Source organism: Alosa sapidissima, chromosome 4 (genome assembly GCF_018492685.1).
Source record: "Alosa sapidissima isolate fAloSap1 chromosome 4, fAloSap1.pri, whole genome shotgun sequence".
Classification (NCBI taxonomy): Eukaryota; Metazoa; Chordata; class Actinopteri; order Clupeiformes; family Clupeidae; genus Alosa; species Alosa sapidissima.
In genome coordinates, this window is record NC_055960.1 from 12,311,812 (window position 1) to 12,335,630 (window position 23,819).

General features: G+C 42.2%; 1 protein-coding gene across 3 annotated transcripts in view; it reads right to left on the bottom strand.

Annotated features, from left to right (window-relative positions):
* Positions 1 to 238: 238 nt before the first annotated feature.
* Positions 239 to 23,819, bottom strand: part of col7a1 (collagen, type VII, alpha 1) — a 77,638-nt gene continuing 54,057 nt past the window's right edge. The window contains exons 78-119 of one of the 3 annotated variants that reach the window (XM_042089573.1): positions 23,170 to 23,241; positions 22,770 to 22,814; positions 21,589 to 21,624; positions 21,413 to 21,448; positions 21,012 to 21,056; positions 20,839 to 20,871; positions 20,536 to 20,598; positions 20,279 to 20,314; positions 20,031 to 20,111; positions 19,794 to 19,862; positions 19,658 to 19,693; positions 19,454 to 19,513; positions 19,212 to 19,256; positions 19,059 to 19,094; positions 18,849 to 18,884; positions 18,182 to 18,241; positions 17,685 to 17,810; positions 17,135 to 17,206; positions 16,337 to 16,372; positions 16,001 to 16,060; positions 15,343 to 15,387; positions 15,030 to 15,065; positions 14,516 to 14,551; positions 13,479 to 13,535; positions 12,762 to 12,833; positions 12,299 to 12,370; positions 12,078 to 12,113; positions 11,760 to 11,840; positions 11,431 to 11,484; positions 10,966 to 11,019; positions 10,503 to 10,565; positions 10,300 to 10,362; positions 10,083 to 10,199; positions 9,767 to 9,844; positions 7,918 to 7,971; positions 7,446 to 7,494; positions 5,784 to 5,792; positions 5,223 to 5,312; positions 4,129 to 4,254; positions 2,578 to 2,634; positions 2,062 to 2,229; positions 239 to 746 (exon numbers count right to left, since the gene is read on the bottom strand). In XM_042089573.1, coding sequence (XP_041945507.1) covers positions 2,063 to 2,229; positions 2,578 to 2,634; positions 4,129 to 4,254; positions 5,223 to 5,312; positions 5,784 to 5,792; positions 7,446 to 7,494; positions 7,918 to 7,971; positions 9,767 to 9,844; positions 10,083 to 10,199; positions 10,300 to 10,362; positions 10,503 to 10,565; positions 10,966 to 11,019; positions 11,431 to 11,484; positions 11,760 to 11,840; positions 12,078 to 12,113; positions 12,299 to 12,370; positions 12,762 to 12,833; positions 13,479 to 13,535; positions 14,516 to 14,551; positions 15,030 to 15,065; positions 15,343 to 15,387; positions 16,001 to 16,060; positions 16,337 to 16,372; positions 17,135 to 17,206; positions 17,685 to 17,810; positions 18,182 to 18,241; positions 18,849 to 18,884; positions 19,059 to 19,094; positions 19,212 to 19,256; positions 19,454 to 19,513; positions 19,658 to 19,693; positions 19,794 to 19,862; positions 20,031 to 20,111; positions 20,279 to 20,314; positions 20,536 to 20,598; positions 20,839 to 20,871; positions 21,012 to 21,056; positions 21,413 to 21,448; positions 21,589 to 21,624; positions 22,770 to 22,814; positions 23,170 to 23,241 — 2,499 coding nt within the window. In that variant the 3' untranslated portion in view covers positions 239 to 746; position 2,062. Of the gene's footprint in view, positions 747 to 2,061; positions 2,230 to 2,577; positions 2,635 to 4,128; positions 4,255 to 5,222; positions 5,313 to 5,783; positions 5,793 to 7,445; positions 7,495 to 7,917; positions 7,972 to 9,766; positions 9,845 to 10,082; positions 10,200 to 10,299; positions 10,363 to 10,502; positions 10,566 to 10,965; positions 11,020 to 11,430; positions 11,485 to 11,759; positions 11,841 to 12,077; positions 12,114 to 12,298; positions 12,371 to 12,761; positions 12,834 to 13,478; positions 13,536 to 14,515; positions 14,552 to 15,029; positions 15,066 to 15,342; positions 15,388 to 16,000; positions 16,061 to 16,336; positions 16,373 to 17,134; positions 17,207 to 17,684; positions 17,811 to 18,181; positions 18,242 to 18,848; positions 18,885 to 19,058; positions 19,095 to 19,211; positions 19,257 to 19,453; positions 19,514 to 19,657; positions 19,694 to 19,793; positions 19,863 to 20,030; positions 20,112 to 20,278; positions 20,315 to 20,535; positions 20,599 to 20,838; positions 20,872 to 21,011; positions 21,057 to 21,412; positions 21,449 to 21,588; positions 21,625 to 21,958; positions 21,995 to 22,769; positions 22,815 to 23,169; positions 23,242 to 23,819 lie in introns of all 3 variants that reach the window. The other 2 variants (XM_042089574.1, XM_042089575.1) reach the window with 2 other exon arrangements.

Sequence of the window (23,819 nt, forward strand, 5' to 3'; positions counted from 1 at the left end):
CGCTTTTGTGCAACTGGATCACGGATAAATTGAGCCAGGATAACCAAGATATCCCGGCTTAATCCCTTATCCTAGTTTTGTGCAATAGGCCCCAGGAGTAGCCCATGCCTATAGCCTACCAATTTACAGGCATGGCACACACACACATACATTTATTCTGTACCAGTTTTAAATGCATAATGAACTTTAAAAGTTAAAAGTTGAGCACAAAATTATCACACAACATCATTGCAAAAAATAACATCTGAAAAACATCTGATACTTTATTATAAAAAATTTCATGCAATTATAAAAATGTGAGTCCCATGAGGCATATCCTCTCTCTCTGATTATGTACATTACAGATCCTTTCTATACATAAAACACTTTGCCTCATTTTTTATTTTGATAGACCCACTGTGTCCCAAAACAGTGTTAAGATTAGGTTGGTTCCATTTTAACAGAAGTATGGAGGCCAGACAACAAACCCATTACTTACATCAATGGCCATTCAGAAGTTTAGCTTTTAAAGTGTGCAAGTCTCTGACATGTATTTGGAGGTCTTTCACGACTGTGTTTCTTTGTATTTATATGAAATGCTATTGACTCTTCCTAATACGGTATGTTTATCATCATACAATAAATAAAGATAGGAAAACTTGAGGGAGGTTCTGAGGATTCTGATGTGGAACTCCTTAGCACCTTGATGAAAGAAGTACTTCATGTACAAGCAGCCAGTTATCAGCCATATCCTTTTTGTTCAACCCCTGCAAGACAACACATACTCATAAGAAATGCATACATTTATGCTCCTATGTGTATATGTTTTTATATGTGGCCCTCCATGGTGAAACAAATCGTATGGGTCAATTTTTATTTATTGTGTTTGGTCATAAAGGACCAACACAATAAAACAAGCTCCAAATGATGCCTATAAGAATACTGACTTACAGCATGTTGACCAACAAACAGAGATAAGAGGCTCTATTTTCACGACACAAAACCTGGCGCAAAGCGGATTATTATCCTGACGCAAAGTTTATTCCTATCTTACACTCGAGTTTTGTGCCATGCGCGTCTCTTTTATTGGACAATGTGCTCAGGGGTGTGGCAATTCGCCTTATTCACCCGCTGGCCAGAACGAGGCTACAGGGTACACTTGCCATTACACCTCAGTCCAGCAGATGGTGGTGGTAATGCACTCCGTTTGCATACTGCCAAAAAAACTCACTGAAGAAGAACAACAACCACCAGCGAACAGCGAACCAGGCCAGCGAACCCCCTCTTCTTTTTCGGTGAGCTTTTTTTTGGCCGACGTTTGATAACGTTTGATAACAAAACCACCCCCAATGTGGACTGGACAAACCCCTAAATTTAATTAAGCTATTCGCTAGTGACCATGCATTTTAGATCGCTAAAATAGGGCCCAAGGACATTAACAGCCCTATTTTAAACCTTGCGTTGGGATAATAATCCGCTTTGCGCCAGGTTTTACATCGCGAAAATAGGGCCCTAAAAGTGTTTACTGTAAAAGTTTACTACCAGTGTGACGCTATCTGCCCTCTTGTTTGTCCACTATACCTAGTATTGCAAGTCAATGGACTTGGATTCACGGTCATCAACTTCATGTCATGTCTACTGGCATTGTGTGCTGTTCTGACAGTCGCTATTTGATCAGTTTGTCAAGTGCAAATTAAGTGTTGCTGCGCTTAAAAGTCTGTTGTGGTGACTAGCACTCCAAACTGATATATAACATTAGCTGTAATTCCTCAGGTATAGCATCCGATTATGACTGAAATAATAGTAGATTCAACTTTATACGTGGATATACAGTATCTTTTAGTGGACGATATAAATAGTCTTTAGGATAGACTCAGAATTGATTGTGCTTTGCCAAATTTACAAGATGCCCATGCTGTAGGCACTAATGCTCCTCCACATCATCGTAGCTGTTGGGTTCTCCTCTTTAGCCCAGATGAGTCCATGATTTCCAAAAATAACGGCAAATTATGATTGGTGTGTGTGATTGTGTGTGTGTGTGTGTGTGTGTGTGTGTGTGTGTGTGTGTGTGTGTGTGTTTACCTCATAGCAGACATTTTTCCTCACACTCCTCTAACTCTGTGAAGCGGTTGGCGTTGCCCTCGCAGCCGCTATATACAAAGGGTCGGCAGGCACGGACGGCAGAGTTAAAGTACCAGCGCAGTGTGAAGCGGGAACAATTCCCCTCCTCCAGAGGGAGCAGGCAAGGGTCTGTGCACACACACACACACACACACACACACACACACACACAGATACAGAGAGAGAGGGGCGTTACTTAATTTACATGCATGGGGTTTAAAAATGACAAGAAAATGACAAGCGGCAGACCGAAGCAGACCGAAGATCTGCAGAAAAGGACCTCCACATGTGCACTGTTCCTTTTACCAGGGCTTCCCAACCACCAACCACCAACACCAAACTACCCTTGTAAGTGTTTCTTACAAGGCAATAAATGCACTTTCAAATGGAGAAGGATGGAAACATAAAATACAATAAATATTTCAAGATGATGGTGTGCATCATCCACAATCCAAAACTTTAAAACAAAACATTCACCTTCTGCCTCCCGCTTGGGTCTCACAACTTTCAAGGGATCAACGGAAACTACTTCACCTACCAAACACACACACACAGACGCACACAAACGGTAACACACACACACACACACACACACACACACACACAGTAGTCACAAATACACAAAGAAAACACACATATAAACAGGACACCATTTTAATCAATTGAATAAACAGACAAACAAATAAACATCACAGCAGCATTAAGCACTTTCAGACATACGTGTAAAACCGGAGGTTCTGCGGATGTTAAACGGTGGGGCCGTATATCTGAATGACATAACCGGTCATATGGAAGTCCGAATTTAGCCGGTTGTTCTACTATTCCCCCCCTAGTATTTCCTCCGGACATTATGTAAATGTACTGTGTCTGAACGAAGCGTAGAACATGCGGTTAAAAGTCACACCTTCAGAGGGCGTGTCGGTGACGTTTAATTTCGTGCGTCCATGTGGTTAAATCTGACTTAAATGCCAGTGTTATAATGGAGTGTCATAGACTAGTGCTGTCCAGAAAATCTCCGACCTGGAAAGATGCAGACATCACGGAGCTACTGTCCATGAGGGCAGACAGTATTGTGATAGAACACATGAAGGGAACGGCAAGATACACGTTTATGTAGCCTACAAATGCATCGCAAGGCCAAATGAAATTCAAAAGACCAAATCATAAGCAGAAGGCGCTGAAAAGGCAGTAGCCTACAGCGACGTCGTTGACGACAATAACAGGAGTATTTAATAAATTGTTAGCCAACACGGTCAGTTTTTCTGTTCATTGATAGCCTTCTCATGACCACTGCTGAGCTTGATGATATTTGTTGAGCATAAATATGCCTAGAGAAAATGAAAACGAAGAAAACTAAACTTTGTTCCAAGCTCCTTACGTAAATGCAATAGACACATGGGGAGAGGATGCTTTTGGAAAAATAAACCATTTCACTGTTATGTTAGTATTTTGTTTGTTGCTTAAAAACGTTGTATATGACGGCCTTGAAGTTAGTCTGAATTGGCTGGTAGGCTACCATAAAGTTTGTGCATGCTCTCCAACGCAAACCAGATTTGGGGTTCCATAGCCAAGTAATTCTGCTACATAACGTTGAAAACAGATAAATGTGTTTATTCGAAGCACACATGTAGGTCAATTTCAAGTGCGCATTTACGTGACTACTTCAAGTATTAGCCTACACACAATAGATTTTTCTTCTTTAGCCTACATAATGCATACACTTTATAAACAAACAGCAGTTATGACAGCGGCCGCATATATTCTGCGTCATATCTCGCCTCTTGTGAACTCTACAAGCCCCCACCCCTCACTCGACAACCACACGGATATTCTGTAATGTGCGTGTATGTCGTTCACACATAGGTCCGTATAAGGTCAGTATAAGGTCCGCAGGTTAGCATCATATCTGAATCATCCGAAGGGTAGGAGCTCCGTTTGACAAACCTCCGCATATACTCCGGAGGTTATATCTGAAAGCGCTTAGTGTGTGACTCGGCAATGATGTGATTGGTAGAGTGTGAGGTGTACCTTTGCTCTGATTGGCTGAGGGGGGTAGGTCGACGACCTCTGCGAGTGGGTCGTCGTAGCTCTCTATGGAGTAGATGTGCTGATAGTCTGGGTCGTTAGTGTTCATCACCACACGCAGCTCATGGCCTTACAGGTAAATATGTAAGTATACACACACACACACACACACACACACACACATGAACACACACATACACAGAGAAGTGGATGCACACACATACAAACACATGGGACACACACACACAAACACACAAATACAAGCACACAAAAATAAACACATGGAGACACATAATCACACACATTTATAGTAGTGGTACAGCAGCAGTGTTATATGTGTTGTTTAGTAGTAATAATGTTAAACAGTTAACATTTTGAAACTGTTAACCCAACCCACCGTTCTCTCATTGAGAGGGTGTAAGTCACATACAAACCCACCAGGGTTGTGCACAATTCGAATTGCAATTCTGCTTCCTGTTTGCTACCTCAATTAAAGGGAAACTTGGCAGGATTTCCCCCTCTGCTGGAGAAATTGTGCATTATGCTATTTCAAACTGTGGGAAAAGGTAACGATAAAGCACATGGATTTGTTTACAAGCTAGCGAACGGTTAGCATAAGTTTGGCAGAACTATGTGGATGTTACAAGGTAAGAAACACGATTTAAAACTAGTTTCTTGTTTCTCACTTCTCTTTCCGGGACGGTAGTCTCAATGTTGCAAGGTTGGTTTTTCGCCTGAGGACGCTAGGCGCAGCGGGGAAAGTCACCATTTTCACCGGAACAGGTCATTTAACCATCCAAATGATTTCTAAACGGGTTTATTACGTTGAAATAGTTGCCAAGTTCCCCTTTAAAATGCAAGTGAAATTCAAGAATTGAATTGGAATTTAAGAGGCAGTTTCAAATAAATTCTGGAATTTTGCACAAGCCTGAAACCCACACACTTAACTTATGGCATGGGTCCCAAATATCTATGGTCAAAATGGAAGGGACGCTGTCCCCTGAGAGTGGAATGAGGGGTATGGAGGAGAGTGGTGGGTTATGACACGGCAGGCGTTAGCAATTAGGGGGTTAGGAGAGGAACCCAGAGTAACTCACCCTCGTCACCCAGCCGAGTCCGGGTGTGGTCTGGCATGCGGCCAGCCCGATAGGACTGAGGCGGCACGAGGGGTACAGAGTCCAACCCACCTGAGTCCAACACAACCCATCCTTAGACACAACACCCACCGAACTTCACACACACACACACACACACACACATTGCCCTCGGTGTGGCACAGTGCAGAGCCCACTGACAGTTACCCAACAACAGACACAGTTACGTAAACACAAAACAAACACGTAAATTAGCAACATTAAACAATGATTAGTCAGTTAGGGGGGTCCTCACAACACATGGACACTGGACTAGACAATACACCTGTCAATCCCTCTGAGTGTATGCATGCACAATGGTGTGACTGCAGAAAAAGAGTCATTCAGTCACACCAACACAATGTCTCAACTACATTGTGACCAATGTTATAATGAGACCAACACTGTCTCAAACTTTCAGTAACGTAATTGTTACTATTGTTAATGTTAATTAAATGAGTAATATTATGTCAATGACTGAAATGACTGAAAATCAACCATATACAGGGACTCGGTGGTACTTACCTCCACACGCTAGAGATGGGAAAGGGGTGGGTGGGTTCAGAGGATAAAAATGAAATTCATTAGATGTATCCCAATATGTTGTAAAATCTTTATTGCAGATGAATATCTGGATTTTTTTAGCAGTTACTGACTTTTCAGTAACATTAAATGTATTAAATGTATGGCCCAACATTTGACATTTGAACAGCCCAGTGGTATTTGAGGCATAATGGTTCGCTGGTGGAGTTGGTTGTATTGCTTGATACTTGGTCAGTGGGCAGCAGGGGTAAGGACATGCCAACATTTTGGGAAATTAGCTAATTCGCCGTTTCCCACAGAGTTAGATAAGATGATACATACCAACTAGTCTACACACTTGGAACGATATTCTCATTCAGGCGAAGCACTGCTACTTGGGATTTACAGAAGTAAAAATGGAGCTTTTCAGGTGCTGCATATCAATTCATCCCAAATCATTCATCCTAAGTAGCAGTACTTCGCCTGAATGAGAACATAGTTTCAAGTATATATGCTTAGAAAATCAGTGTGTCTCATTTTACATTGGTGCTTGTAATTATACAAGTCACAACAACAAGTTCTTTTGTCACTTTAGGGAGCTATAGGCTAGTTGGTTCTGATCACCTCAATGAACTATGCTAAGCTAGGCTAATGGTGAGGGTGAGTTACTGCACGCACAGAGACGAGAAGGGAGACAGCGAATGAGCAAATTTCCCGAAAGGTTCGCGTGTTCCTTTAAACATGACTCAGTGGGCCAGATGTATGTACATTTGCGAACACAGCGTTATCAGCTCTATGGCCAACCCGCAGAAAGCGAGTGCTGTGATACTTCAATTTACGTGGTATTTATCAAACCTGGAGTTCATCGGGTAATCAGTGCCTTTTTCACCCCCTACCGCAATTACAAGCGCAGTTGAATGAAGTTAACTGATGACAATCAGTTAACATTAGTTAACATTAAAAGGAATCAAACGTTAAAAGGAATCAAACGTTTAGTTAACATTAAAAGGAATCAAACGTTAAAAGGAATCAAATGTTTAGTTAACATTAAAAGGAATAAAAAAAGGAATCAAACGGAATCAAAATAATACAATAGATGACAAGATGTCAAGGGCAATTCCCCGCAAAACTGTCACATCAATAATGCTAACACAATGCCATGGTATTTAGTTGGTGTTATGGATGTGACAGTTTTGCGTGTAGTTGCCCTCAACAAGCAGGAAGATAATGAAAAGCAGTAGTTCTACTCCAAAGACTTGCGCACGTAGGCTAGTTGGTTTAACACCTGCTTTTACAAGGTGGAAATATTTCATCACAAAACAGATGTGCGCTCTCATGGAAAGATTTGGTACATACAGGGGAATATCTAATTAGGTGCATTTTACGCTTCTCCTCCCATCTTTTTACACAAAACTCCCACTTTCCCCTGACCCTCCTATGCATATGCATGACACAGTAAAGTGCAAATTGCCATTCTCAGCTCCTGCGACAGGCAGTCTGTGACCTGTTTGTACATACCACGCCATGTTTTTATGTGCACGTTGCGAAGAAAATACGCCTGAAGTGGGCGCAAAAGCATTATTACATCTGGCCCAGTGAGTCTGGCCCATTGTTTTTACTTTAGCAATTGAGGTATAATATTGAAATGGGCCTCAGTAGACTTACCACAGTGCTGATTCATCTCAGTGCGAACATATGTGCGTATTTCATCCTCCTGTGGGGAAAAGAGTAATGAACATCCCCTGTTTAATAGGAGGCTGGCATTATGAATGGGCCTTCTGCTGTGTGTGTGTGTGTGTGTGTGTGTGTGTGTGTGTGTATCTGTGTGTGTGTGTGTGTGTGTGTGTGCGTGTGTGTGTGTGTGTGTGTGTGTGTGTCTATGCATGTGCGTGTGCGTGTGCATGTGCGTGTGTGAGTAAACATGTGTTTTGCATTTGTGGTTTGCATTTGTTTGTGTGTACACATGTGTTTTGTATTTGTGTTTTGCGTGTGTGTCTGTATGCATGTCTGTGAGTGTTCTTGTGGATGGGTGTGTGAGGGTGTGCATGCATGTGTGTGTAGTACGCACATGTTAAGCATTTGTTTGTTTCTGTGTGTGTGTGTGTGTGTGTGTGTGTGTGTGTGTGTGTGTGCTGACCGTTAAGCCTGGATCCCCTCTATCTCCTTTAGTTCCAGACAATCCCATTTCGCCCTGAAATAATATGAGAAATAAATCTCATCATTTAAATATCCATTCATTTGAGCTGACTCCATTTTAACTGATGCATGTCCCAGTGAATGTTCATATCACACATCAAATTGACCAACTGTCAAAGGTCACTATTGCAACAATAAATGTAATGTAACTAATGCAGCCGAAAGTAGACATCCAAACATGTCACAGACAACACTGTTGCATCTCCAATTAAGACCTCTGTATTGATGGGCACGGGGGGGGGGGGGTCGGGGGTTCCATGTTCCATATGTGTTGTGCATGCATTACTTGAAAAGAACTAGCTCCAGTTATGTATGAACAGTGAAGGTAACGATCTCTTGTGAAAAACATGAACTTGAAGAAGTGAAAATTGAACAATATGAACTATGAATATTGAACAACTTGAAGCTAAAGTGTGAACATGCTTAACAAAATATGGGAACAAAACATGGGAACTAAACGTGCATTACAAATATAATCAGTGTGAGCCCTGCTTGTTTCCCTGCAACAAGAAGCTTCCATCTGGGGGTGATGGAAGACAGTGACACCCTCAGTGTGTTTGAAATGTCCAGTTGATTGCGCAATTTTGTCTTAGTTGCAGTCATTGCCGAAAACCCGGCCTCGCATAGATACGTGGTGGGAAACGTTTTCAGCGCTTTTACGGCTATCTTGGGATATTCTGCTTTGGTTTTGATCCAAAAACCCGCCAGAGAGGTTTCCTTATACACACTCTTAAGACCACCGTCATTTGCAATTTCGATCAACTGCTCTTCCTCCTGCGCTGACAAGTTAGGACTATTCGGGATATTGACAAATGGGTTGCGGACCCACTCATTGGTTTGCCGTGGATCTTTGGAGGATGGGAAGTAACGCTCAAACTCATTTGAAAGCGCAACAAGGTGATCGCACACCAGCTGCGAGAGAAAGGGCCCTGCCTCAGTCTCTCCCAAAACCCCCACTACTGTTTGGAACATATCAAATACACCCCGGTCCACTCGTCGTCCCCACAAATCAAGCTTGCTTTAAATGCAGCGACTTTATCTGCCAGTTTAAAGACAGTCGTCATCCTACCCTGGAGTGACAGGTTGAGGTCATTAAGCAACCCGAATATGTCACACAGGTAAGCGAGTTTTGACACCCAGTCCTCATCACTAAAATGTGCAGCTAACGGTGACTTTTTTTCTGTAAGAAATCTCTGCAGCGGCTCTCGCAACTCAAACACTCTGGCCAGTGACCTGCTAAAGATGCTTGTTTTTTGTTGCTCATTCTAGCAGTTTAGCTAACTTCGTGTGACACTACCGTTCGCCAAGAACTGATCAAGTGAAGTGAGCTGACCTGAGGCTGCGCAGCGCTGAAGGCAATATGTAAAAGTGTTGAGGGCAGGACAGACAGACGTAAGAAAATAGACCTTGAAAAATGCAAACATGCGTGCAATCAAACAACTGCATATAGACCTATGCCATGTAAAAACGTGACATTATTGCGAATTAAATTTAGTTTAGTTCGCATGAATTTTTTTAAAACTCATGTCGTAGGCTACGGCCCGGTTAGGAATGTCCTGTGGCCCGGTACCGGGCTGCGGCCCGGTGGTTGGGGACCACTGCTGTAACAGCATCATGATACTTTTAAGTAATTAGTAGTAGTGTTATGAGTACAGCTATGTATGTGCAGTATTAAACTGATAATTCATATGTGATGATAAGGTTGATAAAACTGATAATGTGATAGAGCACTCCCCCTAACAACACACACTGTGCAGTGAAGTTCTCCTGGTTTCCCAGATAGATGTTACCTGCTCTCCTCTCTCTCCAGGTATACCTGGGATACCCCTGGCTCCCACCATGGCAGGACCAGGAGGGCCACGCTCCCCCTATAGTCACACACACACACACACACACACACACACACACACACACACACACCTTTAGACACACATTACAAGCTGTAACACATTCTAGCAGTTTGAATTAAAAGGGAAACAGCTTTGCGTTATCTTGTCCAATGGGTGTATAACTCATTTACCCAAGAAGAACACCAGGTCCCAGGTGACTGACAAAGAGACAAAGACAAAGAGACACACACACACACACACACACACACACACACACCTTCTGTCCTTGCAGTCCTTCAGGCCCTCTGCCCCCTGCAGGCCCTTGGGGGCCAGTAAGCCCTGCAGCCCCATCCACACCTCTTGGCCCCGGGGGCCCAGGGATACCAGGGGGCCCCTGGTAAAGGAAGACACAAATAAGAACGTCATAATAGAAATAATGTCAATTCATCTTGGTATGTTATGCAATGTAACTGGAAAAACAGTTTTCAACTCACCCTTTCACCCTTCTCCCCTTGGCCTCCTTTAGGCCCGGTGATGCCATCGAATCCTCGGTCACCCTGAACACAGGCATATTAACACACACACACACAAATGTCGCATCCATTCTTACTCGTCAATAATTATGAATATTGACAATCAATTTCTGTGTTTGAAGAATAAACGTTTTCACTGTATTAAGGGACAAACCCTTTCTCACCTTCGGGCCAATAAGGCCCTCTTTGCCTTGAGCCCCAGTGATGCCTGGAGCACCTACTTCTCCCTGTGGGATGGAGAGGGTTACAAAGTCAAAGTCAAAGTCAGCTTTATTGTCAATTTCTTCACATGTTCCAGACCTACAAAGAGATCGAAATTACGTTTCTCACTATCCCACGGTGAAGACAAGACATATTTTACCAATTTAGGTCCACAGACAAACGTAGTTAGTTTGAGTCCCTGACTGTGTAACTTTGTTTGAACCAGGTCATGGATTGTGAATGTCAAGTGGTGGGTACAGTTGTGTGTATATACAGTATGTCTGTAAGTGTGTATGTGGCTGTATTTGTGTGTGTCTGTACATGTGTGTGTGTGTGTGAATGTGTCTGTGTCTGTGTTTGTGTGTGTGTGTGTGTGTGTGTGTGTGTGTGTGTGTGTCTGTGTGTGTGCCTCTGTGTGTGTGTTACCTGCTCTCCTTTCCTCCCTGGCATACCAGCACGCCCATGAAGCCCAGCATCACCCTATGAACAAAAACATTGGATTCTTCCACCATTTCACATAATATAATTCATATCAAACGGAATTTCACAAAACTCAATGTCCGGAGGTTGTCATGGAAATCCTGCATACATGTATCCTGCAAATTTAGTGAAGCTAAAAGCTTTTATTCCTTATCAGCCTAGTGGGGCTACATGCCCACCACATTTCATGTGCCCCATGTCATGTATTTCAGTGTCCTGGGAATCGACCAAATAAAAACTTTGACAAATGTGACCTATATTTTAGCCCTAGCGGTGGTCATAATATTACACCTTTTGATTTAACAGAGGTCCCTGTGCCAACCTCAGTTTGTATTAATTCAGCCTAACCAAATGCTCTAGCATATATTATTCTTTTCATTTCCATCCACAATTAATGCTTCATTAACTCACCCTTTCTCCTTTGGGTCCAGCCGCTCCGCAGGCTCCCTTAGAACCCCGGTCCCCCTAAAAAACACAGCAAATCATTGGTTCCCCCTTCATCACCAATCAGAGACACCAACAGCTTAAACACAGAGCTGATGTATCCAACGACAGTTTTCCCCTTATTTTACCAAAGACCAGTTGTCAAAAACTCTTGCTTCAGAAAGTAAAAGTCCAACAATGTATTGTCAATGTATTGATTCTAATTGAACTCTTAACAAAGCTGATTTCACTATAATAGCTGATCTACCTGACTGTGATAATTATAAACATGCACACACACACACACACACACACACCTTGCTCCCCCGTGGTCCTGTCATGCCAAACTCTCCTTTTTCGCCTCTCAGTCCAGGTAAGCCATCTTTCCCTGGAGAGCCCTGGAGAAAATACACAAAGTAAACATACGCCCTATGAACATGTTTTAAGCCTTGTTTCAGTGTATACAGCATTGTCAAAATAGACAGGCACATACACACACACAAACACACATTCACACAAATGCATAAACACACACACACACACACACACACACACACACACATACACAGGCACACACAGACACACATGCACAGACACACACACAAACACACAAGCACAGACACACAGTCTCCTACCGATTCGCCTGGTAGTCCTGGCATACCAGCTTCACCCTAAATAAAGGAGATACAAAAAGAGGAAGATGGAGAAATAATTAATATTCAGAGATGAGAGAGGGAGAAATTTAAATCAACAAAACTCCCATTGGTCTGCGGTGTATCAAGGTTTCCACATTGGCTGCTGCACTCCATACAGTAAATATTGGGATTCATAATTAACGCTGATTAATGCTGATCACCTTCTGTCCACCGGGCCCTCGTGCTCCGGGGAATCCAGAGGATCCCCTGCCCCCGGACTCTCCCTGTATACCCTATAAGCATACACACAAGAACATGTTTACACACATACACAAGAACACATCTTTAGCGCCACTCTTACTCTGATACATAGACCCCACCACAATTTATTTGAACATACACCCCATCACATTTTATTTTCAAACAATTTTGAAGGTACATTGAAGGTGAAGGTAAAGTCACTGATGGTTGACTAATGGTTGAGAGCACGTTTTGTTATATTTGGTGAACTTCACCACACATTCCAGCCATCTTCAGATATGAGAAGAACAACTAGACAGTGAACAGTCCGAATAGTAGCCTAGTAAACACCAAAATAAAACAGGCACAGGAACGCACACACGCCCGCACACAGGCATACAGACACAAACACACACACACACACACACACACACACACACACACCTGTAGTCCTGGAGGTCCCTCTTCTCCTTTTATACCCTTTTCCCCCTGAACCCCTTTAGGGCCTCGGTCACCCTGGGAGAGGATTGGCATTAGACATTAGACAAATAAAATAATTAGACAGATAAAAATAATATAGTCACAAGTGGTGATTAACGGGGTCCAAGCAGCTTGGATGAAGACGCCCCTAAAGGGAAATACTTCACTATTCAATAGGTTCAACATATGAAAAAGGGGACCTGCAGTTTAAGATTAAGATTAAGATTAAGCGGTTCTTGAGATAATGATGTGTCTGTTGTGGCCCCTTTTGGCCGATTTGTGTCATATTTGGTACATAGTTTCTATGTGTCATTATGAATTGAGCCTATGAATTGAGCCTATTTCATGAGGATCAGCCATTTGCAATGGTATATATTGGAAGCAATTTAATTTAGGAAATGCTTTCAAATGAGACCAAATTTGAAACCAAGGTCTTGCTTCAATTCACGTCATGGTTACTACCTTGAATGTGCATTATCTTCTGACACCCGAACACCATGTCGTCTCTTACATAAGACATGGTAGACTGTTTGAACAAAACATTCTGAGACCATGGGGTCAAGGCTGTTTGAACTGATAGGGAATGACCCCTATATATGACAAGACAATACAGAATATATAGGGACCTGAGCTTGAGTTACAGCAGATCACCTGCTTGTTTGCAAAAGGACACTAACTTACCCTTTCTCCTTTGATTCCTTTCTCTCCTTGTTCCCCTCCAACAAGCAGAGTTTCCCCCTGTTCACAACAACCACAGTCAGAGGTGAGTTAGCTGTGCTTCACTTCAAGGGTTAACAAAAATGACAAACATAAGGATTCTGGTCCAAAACATGATCAATGAATGTCTGTTCAGTTTTTGTAGCTCAATGTATTGCATTTGTATTAAAAAAGTAAGTTTTATTATATAATAGTTATTGTATTTTTGGGCAGCCGTGGTCCACTGGTTAGCACTCTGGACTTGTAACCGGAGGGTTGCCGGTTCGAGCCCCGACCAGTAGGCCGCGGCTGAAGTGCCCTTGAGCAAGGCAGCTAACCCCTCACTGCTCACCGAGCGCCGCCGTTGTAGCAGGCAGCTCACTGCGCCGGGATTAGTGTGTGCTTCACCTCAATGTGTGTTCACTGTTTGCTGTTTGTGTTTCACTAACTCACCAATTGGGTTAAATGCAGAGACCAAATTTCCCTCATGGGATCAAAAAAGTATATATACTTATACTATACGTATAATAGATTAGTTTTATCCATGTTGCCTTACACTACATTTGGAGTGGGTCAAATAGCATATCTTGCAAAACACAATAAAAGCGGTGGTAGTGTAGTGGTTAAGGAGCTGGGCTAGCGTGCAGTAGCCTGAAAGTTGTCGGTACAAGGATACAAGGAAGTTTATTGTCACATGCATATAGTTACTGGAAGTAAGAATGCAGTGAAATTATGTCTGGTGTCAGCCTATTTGTGCATTAATGGGGGGGGGGGGGGGGGGTAAAGAGTGCAGTAGAAGAGGGGTTTAGTAGATTAAATTTAGAATTCCTGGCTTCCACCGTTGTGCCCTTGAGCAAGGCACTTAACCCCAAGTTGCTCCGGGGACAATGTGATCCCTTGTAATATAGCTGACATATGTAAGTCACTTTGGTCAAGAAGTGTCTGCTAAATGTAATGTAACTGAAAAGCAAATAAATCTGGAAATACAGCATGTACTGTAAACAGGTCATGAAACTACAAACCTTTTCTCCCTTGTCTCCTTGAGCACCAGCGTCTCCCTAGGAAAGACAATGTATATTCATAAATGATAATAAGTGTAAGGTACTGTGAAATAAGTGTAAGGTACTGTGTATTCATGAGTCTGGCACAGTTGCCATGGCTATTAAGATATGTAACAGTATTACTGTTACACAGGGCAGGCCTGCTGGGTTTGCAGTGTTTCTCCTGACCACTAAGTGCTGTGAGATATGTGCAGAATGCACAGATGCCAGACAGACTTGCCACTGTTTTCTGTTGTCATCAAAGACAGTGAGGGTTTGGCTTGAAGTTAGCCATTGTTGTCCAAACAGAATTAATTCAAGTCGAGACAAAAGCAAAGCATTTAGAGCTAGAACAGGAATGTTGGGGTTAGAAATAGGCTTCTGGAAGAATTGGTGCCCTCTCCTGAGTTCCTACTGCAGAGGAGAACTGATGAATGTGGTCAAATCTGTGGCAACAACAAGCATCCAGTGAGGAGTGTTTGTTGCGGATACTCACTTTTTCTCCTCTGTCTCCTCTGCTACCAGGAGAACCCTGAAATCACACACATGTACACAAACAAACACACACGCACACGCACACACACACACACACACACAGACAGACACACACATGTACACAAACACACATACACACAGACAGACAGACAGACAGAGACAGACAGACACACACATGTACACACACACACACACACACACACACACACACAGACAAACACACATACACACATACACACACAAACATGTGTTGGAGTGGGAAAAAAAGAGATACATTAGGAAAATGCAAGTGAGGGCAGTAAAGAAGTGTTTACCGCAGGCCCTCGGGCTCCGTCCACTCCAGCACGCCCTTCCTCTCCCTAGAAACACCCACACACACACACACACACACACACACACACACACACACACACACCAGTGCTCTATTAGTATCACAGTACTTCATTAGTATCAATTTCAGTCTATGAACTGTAAATTAAAACACATTAAAATACGTAGAAATGGCTATTTACACTGTATACATCAATATGAATATGAATGAATTCTTGTTGATGTACATCAGCTCCTATGCCTCATTGGCAATAAACTGACAATCCTATGTATCATGATACAGGGTTTACAATTCAATTGGGATGATATATTGTGATACTATAAACTAACTAACAAAAAACTAATTCTAATCTAAATGTAATTTTCATGGTATAACAAACACACCATTTGCAGAAAATCGATGCAAGCAGAGCAACTATTTTGCATGTATTATTAATTAAAAATCGATACAGTGTTTTTGAGAATTGATACAAATGTCACAAAACATAATATTGCGATCCTTTGGTGTATCTCTATTTCTGTACACCCTTGCCACCATCAGCACCCTTGAGTCACTGGAGTCCTTATCCTATAAAAAATACTATCCTTGTTATATATTATCCTTATTATTATCATCATCATCATTATTGTTTTTATGATTACCCGGGGCCCGGGGTCTCCTCTCTCTCCTCTAGCTCCTGGAGCTCCCACTCCGGACTCCCCCTGCAGAAAACACACACACCATAACCCTCCTGTAAGCACTCCAGCACAACCATGTCATACAGTGCACATAGCACATACGCATACACCTCCTGTCTCAAGGACATACTGTACATACTGTACACTGCACAAAACACGTGTGCACTCCAGCAGGCATATCATTCGCTTTGCATTAGCAAATGCAGGCTTGTGTACAGCACATGCAGGCTTAGAGTATATGTGGCGTGTCATAAAGAGCTGTCAATGAAATATATTAACTTTATGTACGTAAGCGCATACCTTGTCACCTTTGAGGCCATTTGTGCCAGGTGCACCCTAGAGGAGAAAGGACAAAACTGAAATAAATACAACATGCATTTCTCCTGAGTGGAACAAAGAGGGGCTGTGTGTAACATGTTGAGTTCTAATTAGAACATGTGTGTGTGTGACGTGCTGAGTCCTCATTAGAACATGTGTGTGTATCATGTTGTGTCCTCACTAAAATGTGTATGTAATGTGTTGAGTCCTTATTAGAATGTGTGTGTATCATTTTGAGTCCTTATTAGAAACCTTATTAGAATGTGTGTGTGTCATGTTGAGTCCTCATTAAAATGTGTGTGTATCATGTTGAGTCCTTATTAGAATCCTTATTTGAATGTTTGTGTACCATGTTGAGTCCTTATTATAATGTGTGTGTATCATGTTGAGTCCTTATTATAATGTGTGTGTATCATGTTGAGTCCTCGTTATAATGTGTGTGTATAACATGTTGAGTCATTATTATAATGTGTGTATATCATGTTGAGTTCTTATTATAATGTGTGTGTATAACATGTTATTATAATGTGTGTTTTTAACATGTTGAGTTCTTATTATAATGTATGTGTATCATGTTGAGTCCTTATTATAATGTGTGTGTATAACATGTTGTGTACTTATTATAATGTGTGTGTATCATGTTGAGTCCTTATTATAATGTGTGTGTATAACATGTTGAGTTCTTATAATGTGTGTATAACATGTCGAGTTCTTATTATAATTTGTGTGTATAACATGTTGAGTCCTCATTAGAATGTGTGTATCATGTTGAGTTCATACAGCAGGGCCAGGAGGTCCTGCAGATCCTGGTGCTCCTTGGCTGCCAATTCTCCCGACGAAGCCCTGTAGACCCTGTAACACCAAACACACACACACACACACAGACAGACACACACACACACACACACACGCACACACACAATAAATGATTACACACATTCAAGGCAGAGCTCTTGTATGCAAAGACACCATCCATAATATATATATCAAAACACTCATAGAAACATTCAAAGTATGAATCTCAAACTCACAGACATACTTCACAAACAGACAAAAACCACACAAGCATTCAATACAATCATATACACTAACATCAAATGTTTGCATGTCTGTGTCTGGCAGAGATAGAGAGAGAGAGAGAGAGAGAGAGAGAGAGAGAGAGAGCGGAAGAGAGAGAGAGAGAGAGAGAGAGAATGGGGGGAGAGGGAAAGAGAGAGCATGAAAGTTACAGAGAGAGAGAGGTGGGAACTGAAGGGTGAGAACAGGGACAGTCCATTCTGGTTGCAACATCTAAATAAAACACAGATACAGATGTATGTTGTCTACCCACCCTCTCTCCTACTGGTCCAGGGGGTCCTGGAGGCCCAACCTCTCCTCTTACGCCAGGCTGACCCGAAATTCCTGCTGCACCCTGGGGCCCTGGAGGGCCAGGCGACCCGGGGAGGCCAGTGTCTCCCTGGCAGATAGATAGATAGATACTTTATTGATCCCCAGGGGAAATTCAAGGCAGACGCAAACACAGATGACACTTCCTGGCAAACACAGCATCCACTTCCTGGCAATGTTTTTGTCATCTATACTCACTTAATCTTTGCCTAACCCCACTATACGTCTCTAAAGGCCACAGCACAAACAGTGAAAAATGTTCATCTGAATGACACAACACGCCCAATGACTAGGGCTGGATTTTGCTGATTGACTGTTATTTGTTTGGGCTATACTGTATTGTAGCACTTATGTGTTCTCAAGTGTGTGTGTGTGTGTGTGTATGTGTGTGTGTGTCTGTGTGTGTATGTGTGTGTGTGTGTGTGTGTGTGTGAGTTATACCTTCAGCCCTGCAGGTCCTACTCGTCCTGGAGGGCCTGCGAGTCCCACTCCTCTTTCCCCCTGAAAATACAACTCTTCAGTGACCACCACACTCATAATAAGCACTCAGGATAACTCACACTCGTGAAAAATCAGCCCTCTCATACACAGCACAGTACCTATCACATGTAATTGTAAGGCTATGTACTGTAAGTTCAGTACATTACACAAGGTCCATCATTCATTTCCTTCAACCATTTTTCCAGCTGGTAGCTTTGTAGCCGTGCACCGAACTCTCCTTATTCAACAAAGTCAAGATAAAAAACGTTTTCAATTCTCTGTCATCTTTAAATGAATGATACACGTCAAAAAAACAGTACCATGCGTGGCTCATTCTCCCTCCGTCTGTGTTCTATGTGTGTGCACAGGAGGAGGTATAGTATTCTATCCCTAAGCTACTGTATGCTTGAAATGCCCATCCCATTACTTCTTTCAGTCTCAGTCAATCTTCACTGAGTAAACAATGTTTGTTGTTGATTATGTCTACCCTGTCCTTAACTGTGAGACGGTGTATTGGCCTACATTAACAACAGTGTTCAACAGACTCAGGTATTGTATACCTGTAGAATCTATCTATCGTTCTTGGCTAAAGGTAAGAAGGGATAATAAGCAGAGGTGTTGGTCTTACTTTGTCTCCTTTAGGGCCAGGTGGTCCTGGGAAGCCCTGTGTAAAATAGTTAGGAGAGACAGACAGAGACCGAGGGAGGGATAAAGAGAGTGTGGAAACGTGAGGAGGGGTTGTAGAGAGAGAGGTTAATAGAATGGCATCTTCATCTCTAGATAACAGTCTGTGATATGTTCTTGTTTTGCTTGTGTAATCAGATTAGACGAAACTCACATCTTCCCCTGGTGTTCCATCATCTCCAGGCACACCCTGTGTAACACACACACACACACACACACACACACACACAATGAAGTAAAATCACTCACAGTATTCAAGGTAGACCTCAGAGATAAGACTAATCACTAGCTAGTCATTGAGACTAACTTTATCTCCTTTGATTCCAGCAGGTCCTTTGTCTCCCCTCTCACCCTAGAACACAAACATACCGACAGCATACTTAGACAGCATACTCCCTTAGAACATCAACATACTCTTTTACACAAACACTCTGACTTTGAAAACTCATTGATTTAGGCAAATCCTTGGTAATTAGTTAGTCATCATTAGTTTTAGGAGACAGAAGGATAAAATGTAAAATTTGTTGGTGTTGACTTTAATGTACTGACCTTTTGTCCAGATACTCCAGGCTCACCTGCAGTGCCAGGTAGTGTTTGACCTGGAAACCCCTAAACCAATCAGAGAAGGCGCAGAAGGGAATTTTAAGTCAAGCAGTCATGTGACTAGAGGAGACCTAAAACATAAAAAGCATTTCTGGCGAAATGGCAAACGTGTGCGTGAAGTGCGTGAAGCGTGGGGCACACAGAACTCACTCGGTCCCCCTTCACTCCTGGAGGACCAGCTACACTCTGAGGAAGAAGGGAGACAGAAGGTTAGACAACAACACTGATAGCGGACAGCGAGCTACAGAGCACCGGTGCTTGTATTACACTGTTAGTGTGAACACACCTTGCCTGGAGGACCACTGTCCCCCTGCTCTCCCTTTAGCCCTGAGGGTCCCGCTGGCCCAGGAATACCCTGTGAAGAGAAGAGTATAGCATATAGAAGAGCATACACACACACAGACAAATAAAACACTAATGATATAATATCATGTGTACAAAAGCACACACACACACACACACACACACACACACACACACACACACACACACACACACCACACACACACACACACACACACACCTGTTTCCCAGGTAATCCTGGTGTCCCCTCTTTTCCTGGTATGCCATCTCTTCCTGGTACACCTGGCTTGCCACTCTCACCCTGTTGTCACACATACATGATCATTTATGCATTATTGAATACATGTTGATGTTCTATAACTGTGTTGTTGTTGTTGTTGTTGTTATTGCTGTTGAATTGAATGATTCGTTGTCTGACTAGATTGTAGTTGGTGTTGGGTGATGGTGTTGCTGGTGCTGTGTACTCACCACTTGCCCAGGCAGACCTGGTGGCCCTTGAGGCCCCTACAGGAAGATAAAGCAAAGAGCATTCACTCCCAAGGCAGGAGGCAGACGGTGGTTTACATCCTATCGAACTCTCCTAGCACAAGAGCACATGTGCTACACTAAACATCACAAGCTAAAATGACACTTTTTTACAGCTCTGACAGGGCTAACCATGTCTAGCTGTGAAGCTGATGGATAAAGCAGATGGGGGATAACCAGCTTAGCCAATCATAACTCACCACAGCGCCCGGGGTTCCTGCAGGGCCAGGCAATCCCATGGGGCCCTGGGCTCCAGGAGGTCCCTGAGGAGGGAGAGAATGAAAGAGGGGAATATCACTTCTGATTGGACATCTTGGACACCATATCACATTTGATTGGGTATCTCAGTAACAATCACACTTTTGATTGGACTACTTGGACATAATAACACTTTTGGCTGGGCATCTTGGTTATAATAAAAATGTTTTACTGGACATCTTGGACATAATCTCACGTTTGATTGGCCACTTGGACAGCTTTCTGGTTTGGCAAGTTTTACTTACTTGAGTGCCGACACCTGGTGGTCCCTGGTTGCCCTGCAAGGGAAGACACACAGAAACATTTTGCAAACATAAAACAATAAACATTCATACTGTACTGAGAGATAGAGATAGAGAGAAAGAGACAGAGAGAAAGAAAGAGAGAGAGAGAGAGAGAGAGAGAGACACCAACTCACTTTCACTCCTGGTGGACCAGGAGGGCCGTTGCCACCCATTGGACCCTGTAAGCATCATACCACATCACCAATTTGTACTTCATAATGTGTCCTGTCATTCTGTCATTCTAGCATTCCCATGCAAGTCACTATTTATAAGTGTTCTGTTATAAGCATTCTGAAATGTATTTGATGAAGATACTTAAGTGTTTATGTAATTTTATAGTACATATTCTTTAAGTATAATTACACAATATACACCAGGTTGGAATTTGTTGTTATGAGGAACATCATTGCAAAAAAAGAGTTCTGATCTAGCTTGGTGTGTGTTTGTATGTGTGTGTGGTGTGTGTGTGTGTGTGTGTGTGTGTGTGTGTGTGTGTGTGTGTGTGTGTGTGTGTGTGTGTTTTATGGGTTCTTACTGTTGGTCCCCTTATGCCTGTTTCTCCAGGATTACCCTATCGTAAATAAACCAAATAAAAACAGTCATTGAAACACACATCAGTCAAACCTCACACGTTAAAGAAATGACCTCCCCCACCCTCCACACCCTCTAACTATGAGCAAAGCAGCAAGAAGAGACAGCCACATCACCTACCGGTCGGCCTATTACACCTGGGAACCCAGGGGAACCCTAGAAGGGAGAGAGAGAGGCAGGAAGAAAGAGGGAGAGAAAACGGCCAAGAGGCAAAAAAGGAAGGTCAAAGCGAAATAAAGAGAGAGGGATAGAGAAAAGGAGTGAGGAGAGGAGAAATGAACAGATGAGGGAACATAGAAGAGAAAGATAGAGGCACAAGGCATTAGAGGCAATGCATTCTGCTTGTCACGTGCACATTCTGCAAAGCCTTCAGCAGCTCTGCAGCAGATTCTGGATCTACTGGTCAGCCAATGCCCAGCCTCTCACTGTACTGATCCCGTACCACGTCCCATTCCATTATAGTCACTCCTGCTGAGCTACTGTTACTCACAGGGGGGCCTGGCAGCCCTGAAAAGCCCTTCTGACCCTGTCCAGGTAGAACAACAGGTAAATAACAACAACAGTAATAACACAAATAAGATGTCATCAAAATGTCCTCAGCCATTCTCCTTGATATTTATACAGTATATCTGTTCCCTGTGACTTCATGAATGTGTACATTATGCTAACACTTATCTTATAACTACATCTTGGTCATCTATCATGAATATACAATACACAAGATCAATTTAAAAGGAGGAATATCTTGCTTACCTTTCACAGTTTGTTTCCACTGAATGACCAATAAAACTCATTTCATTTAAATGTGTCTTATTTGAAACTATTCTAGTAGGAAGTTTCTCTGCACTCATGACCACATACAGCTAGAAGTTATATTTACATATATTCATTTAGCTGATGCTTTTTTCCAGAGCGACTTACGAAGAGGAGTGCTGCATCTATCCTTAAAACGTCTCTCAAGGGCCATTCACACCAGGAACAATAACGATAACGATAACTATAACCATAACGATAAAAGCGTCCACACTGACCAATGATTAGCAAAGTCTCTCCTTATGTTAATGAATGTGATGGTTTAAATGTGATGAGTTATGATTGGCTGTTAGCTTTTTATTGTTCTCAAAATCGCTCTGAAAGTGATCCCCAACGATATCGTTCTTCATGTCTTATGACATATAGTTATCGTTATAGTTATCGTTCTTGGTGTGAACGGCCCTTAAGAGACTGGAGGATAATATTTTAACAGTTTCATCTGTACGGATATGATATGCTGGAAAGTGATCAGATTAAACCCCTCTTACTGGTTTTCCATCCAATCCAGGTTTCCCTGGTTCTCCGGGAGATCCCTGAAACACACACACGTACACATGCACACACGCACACACACACACACACACACACACACACACACACACACACACACACACACACATTAGGCTCTGGTGAATATTACTAGGACATATTTCCCACAATAAACTATGTTGTAGTTTTGTTGTTCATGTTGCTGTTCGTGTTGACATTATGAAATATCAGCAACAGATGGAAAAATACAAAAGAACATCTTTATTTATTGATTGAATAATGGTCAGTCAGCAACTTCTGCACTTTTGAAAATGATTGGAAAATAATTAGGCCCAGACAGAGTTTTGAAAATGCCAAAATTCAAAAGACTGAAGACATCTGAGTGATGAATGGACTTACAGCAAAGCCATCACGGCCCTTCTCTCCGTGGTCGCCTCTGTCCCCCTTTTCTCCCCGAGAACCAGCGACACCCTGAGAAAAACAACACTCTACTTTGGGACAGGCTTACAGAGTCACATATGGTCATTACGCATCCAAACACTCACTGTAAGATAATGAGACATACAGGTTAGTTGTCTTTTACAGTCAGCAACGTATGAATTAATAATATAGCATTATCAGTCATTCTCATGAGCTCCTTCCTTCCTTTTCAAGATCACCTTATGATTCAAACTAATGAGCTACAAAAGCATTTACAAGTACCAATTACTAATTTTCTGGAACTCATAGACCTATTTTAACTGGTTGAAAAATAGTCATAATATGGGCACTTTAAAGTGTTATAACATCTTTATATTAGTCTTATAACTAAGGCATGGTTAATGTGTATAACATCTTTATATTAGTCTTATAACTAAGGCTTGGTTAATGTTTATAACATCTTTATATTAGTCTTATAACTAAGGCATGGTTAATGTGTATAACATCTTTATATTAGTCTTATAACTAAGGCATGGTTAATGTTTATCTTTATATTAGTCTTAACTGCTAACTTATGACAAGTGTTTTTGACATGTGTATGTCAGTCTGATGAGGGATGGTTAGTGTAA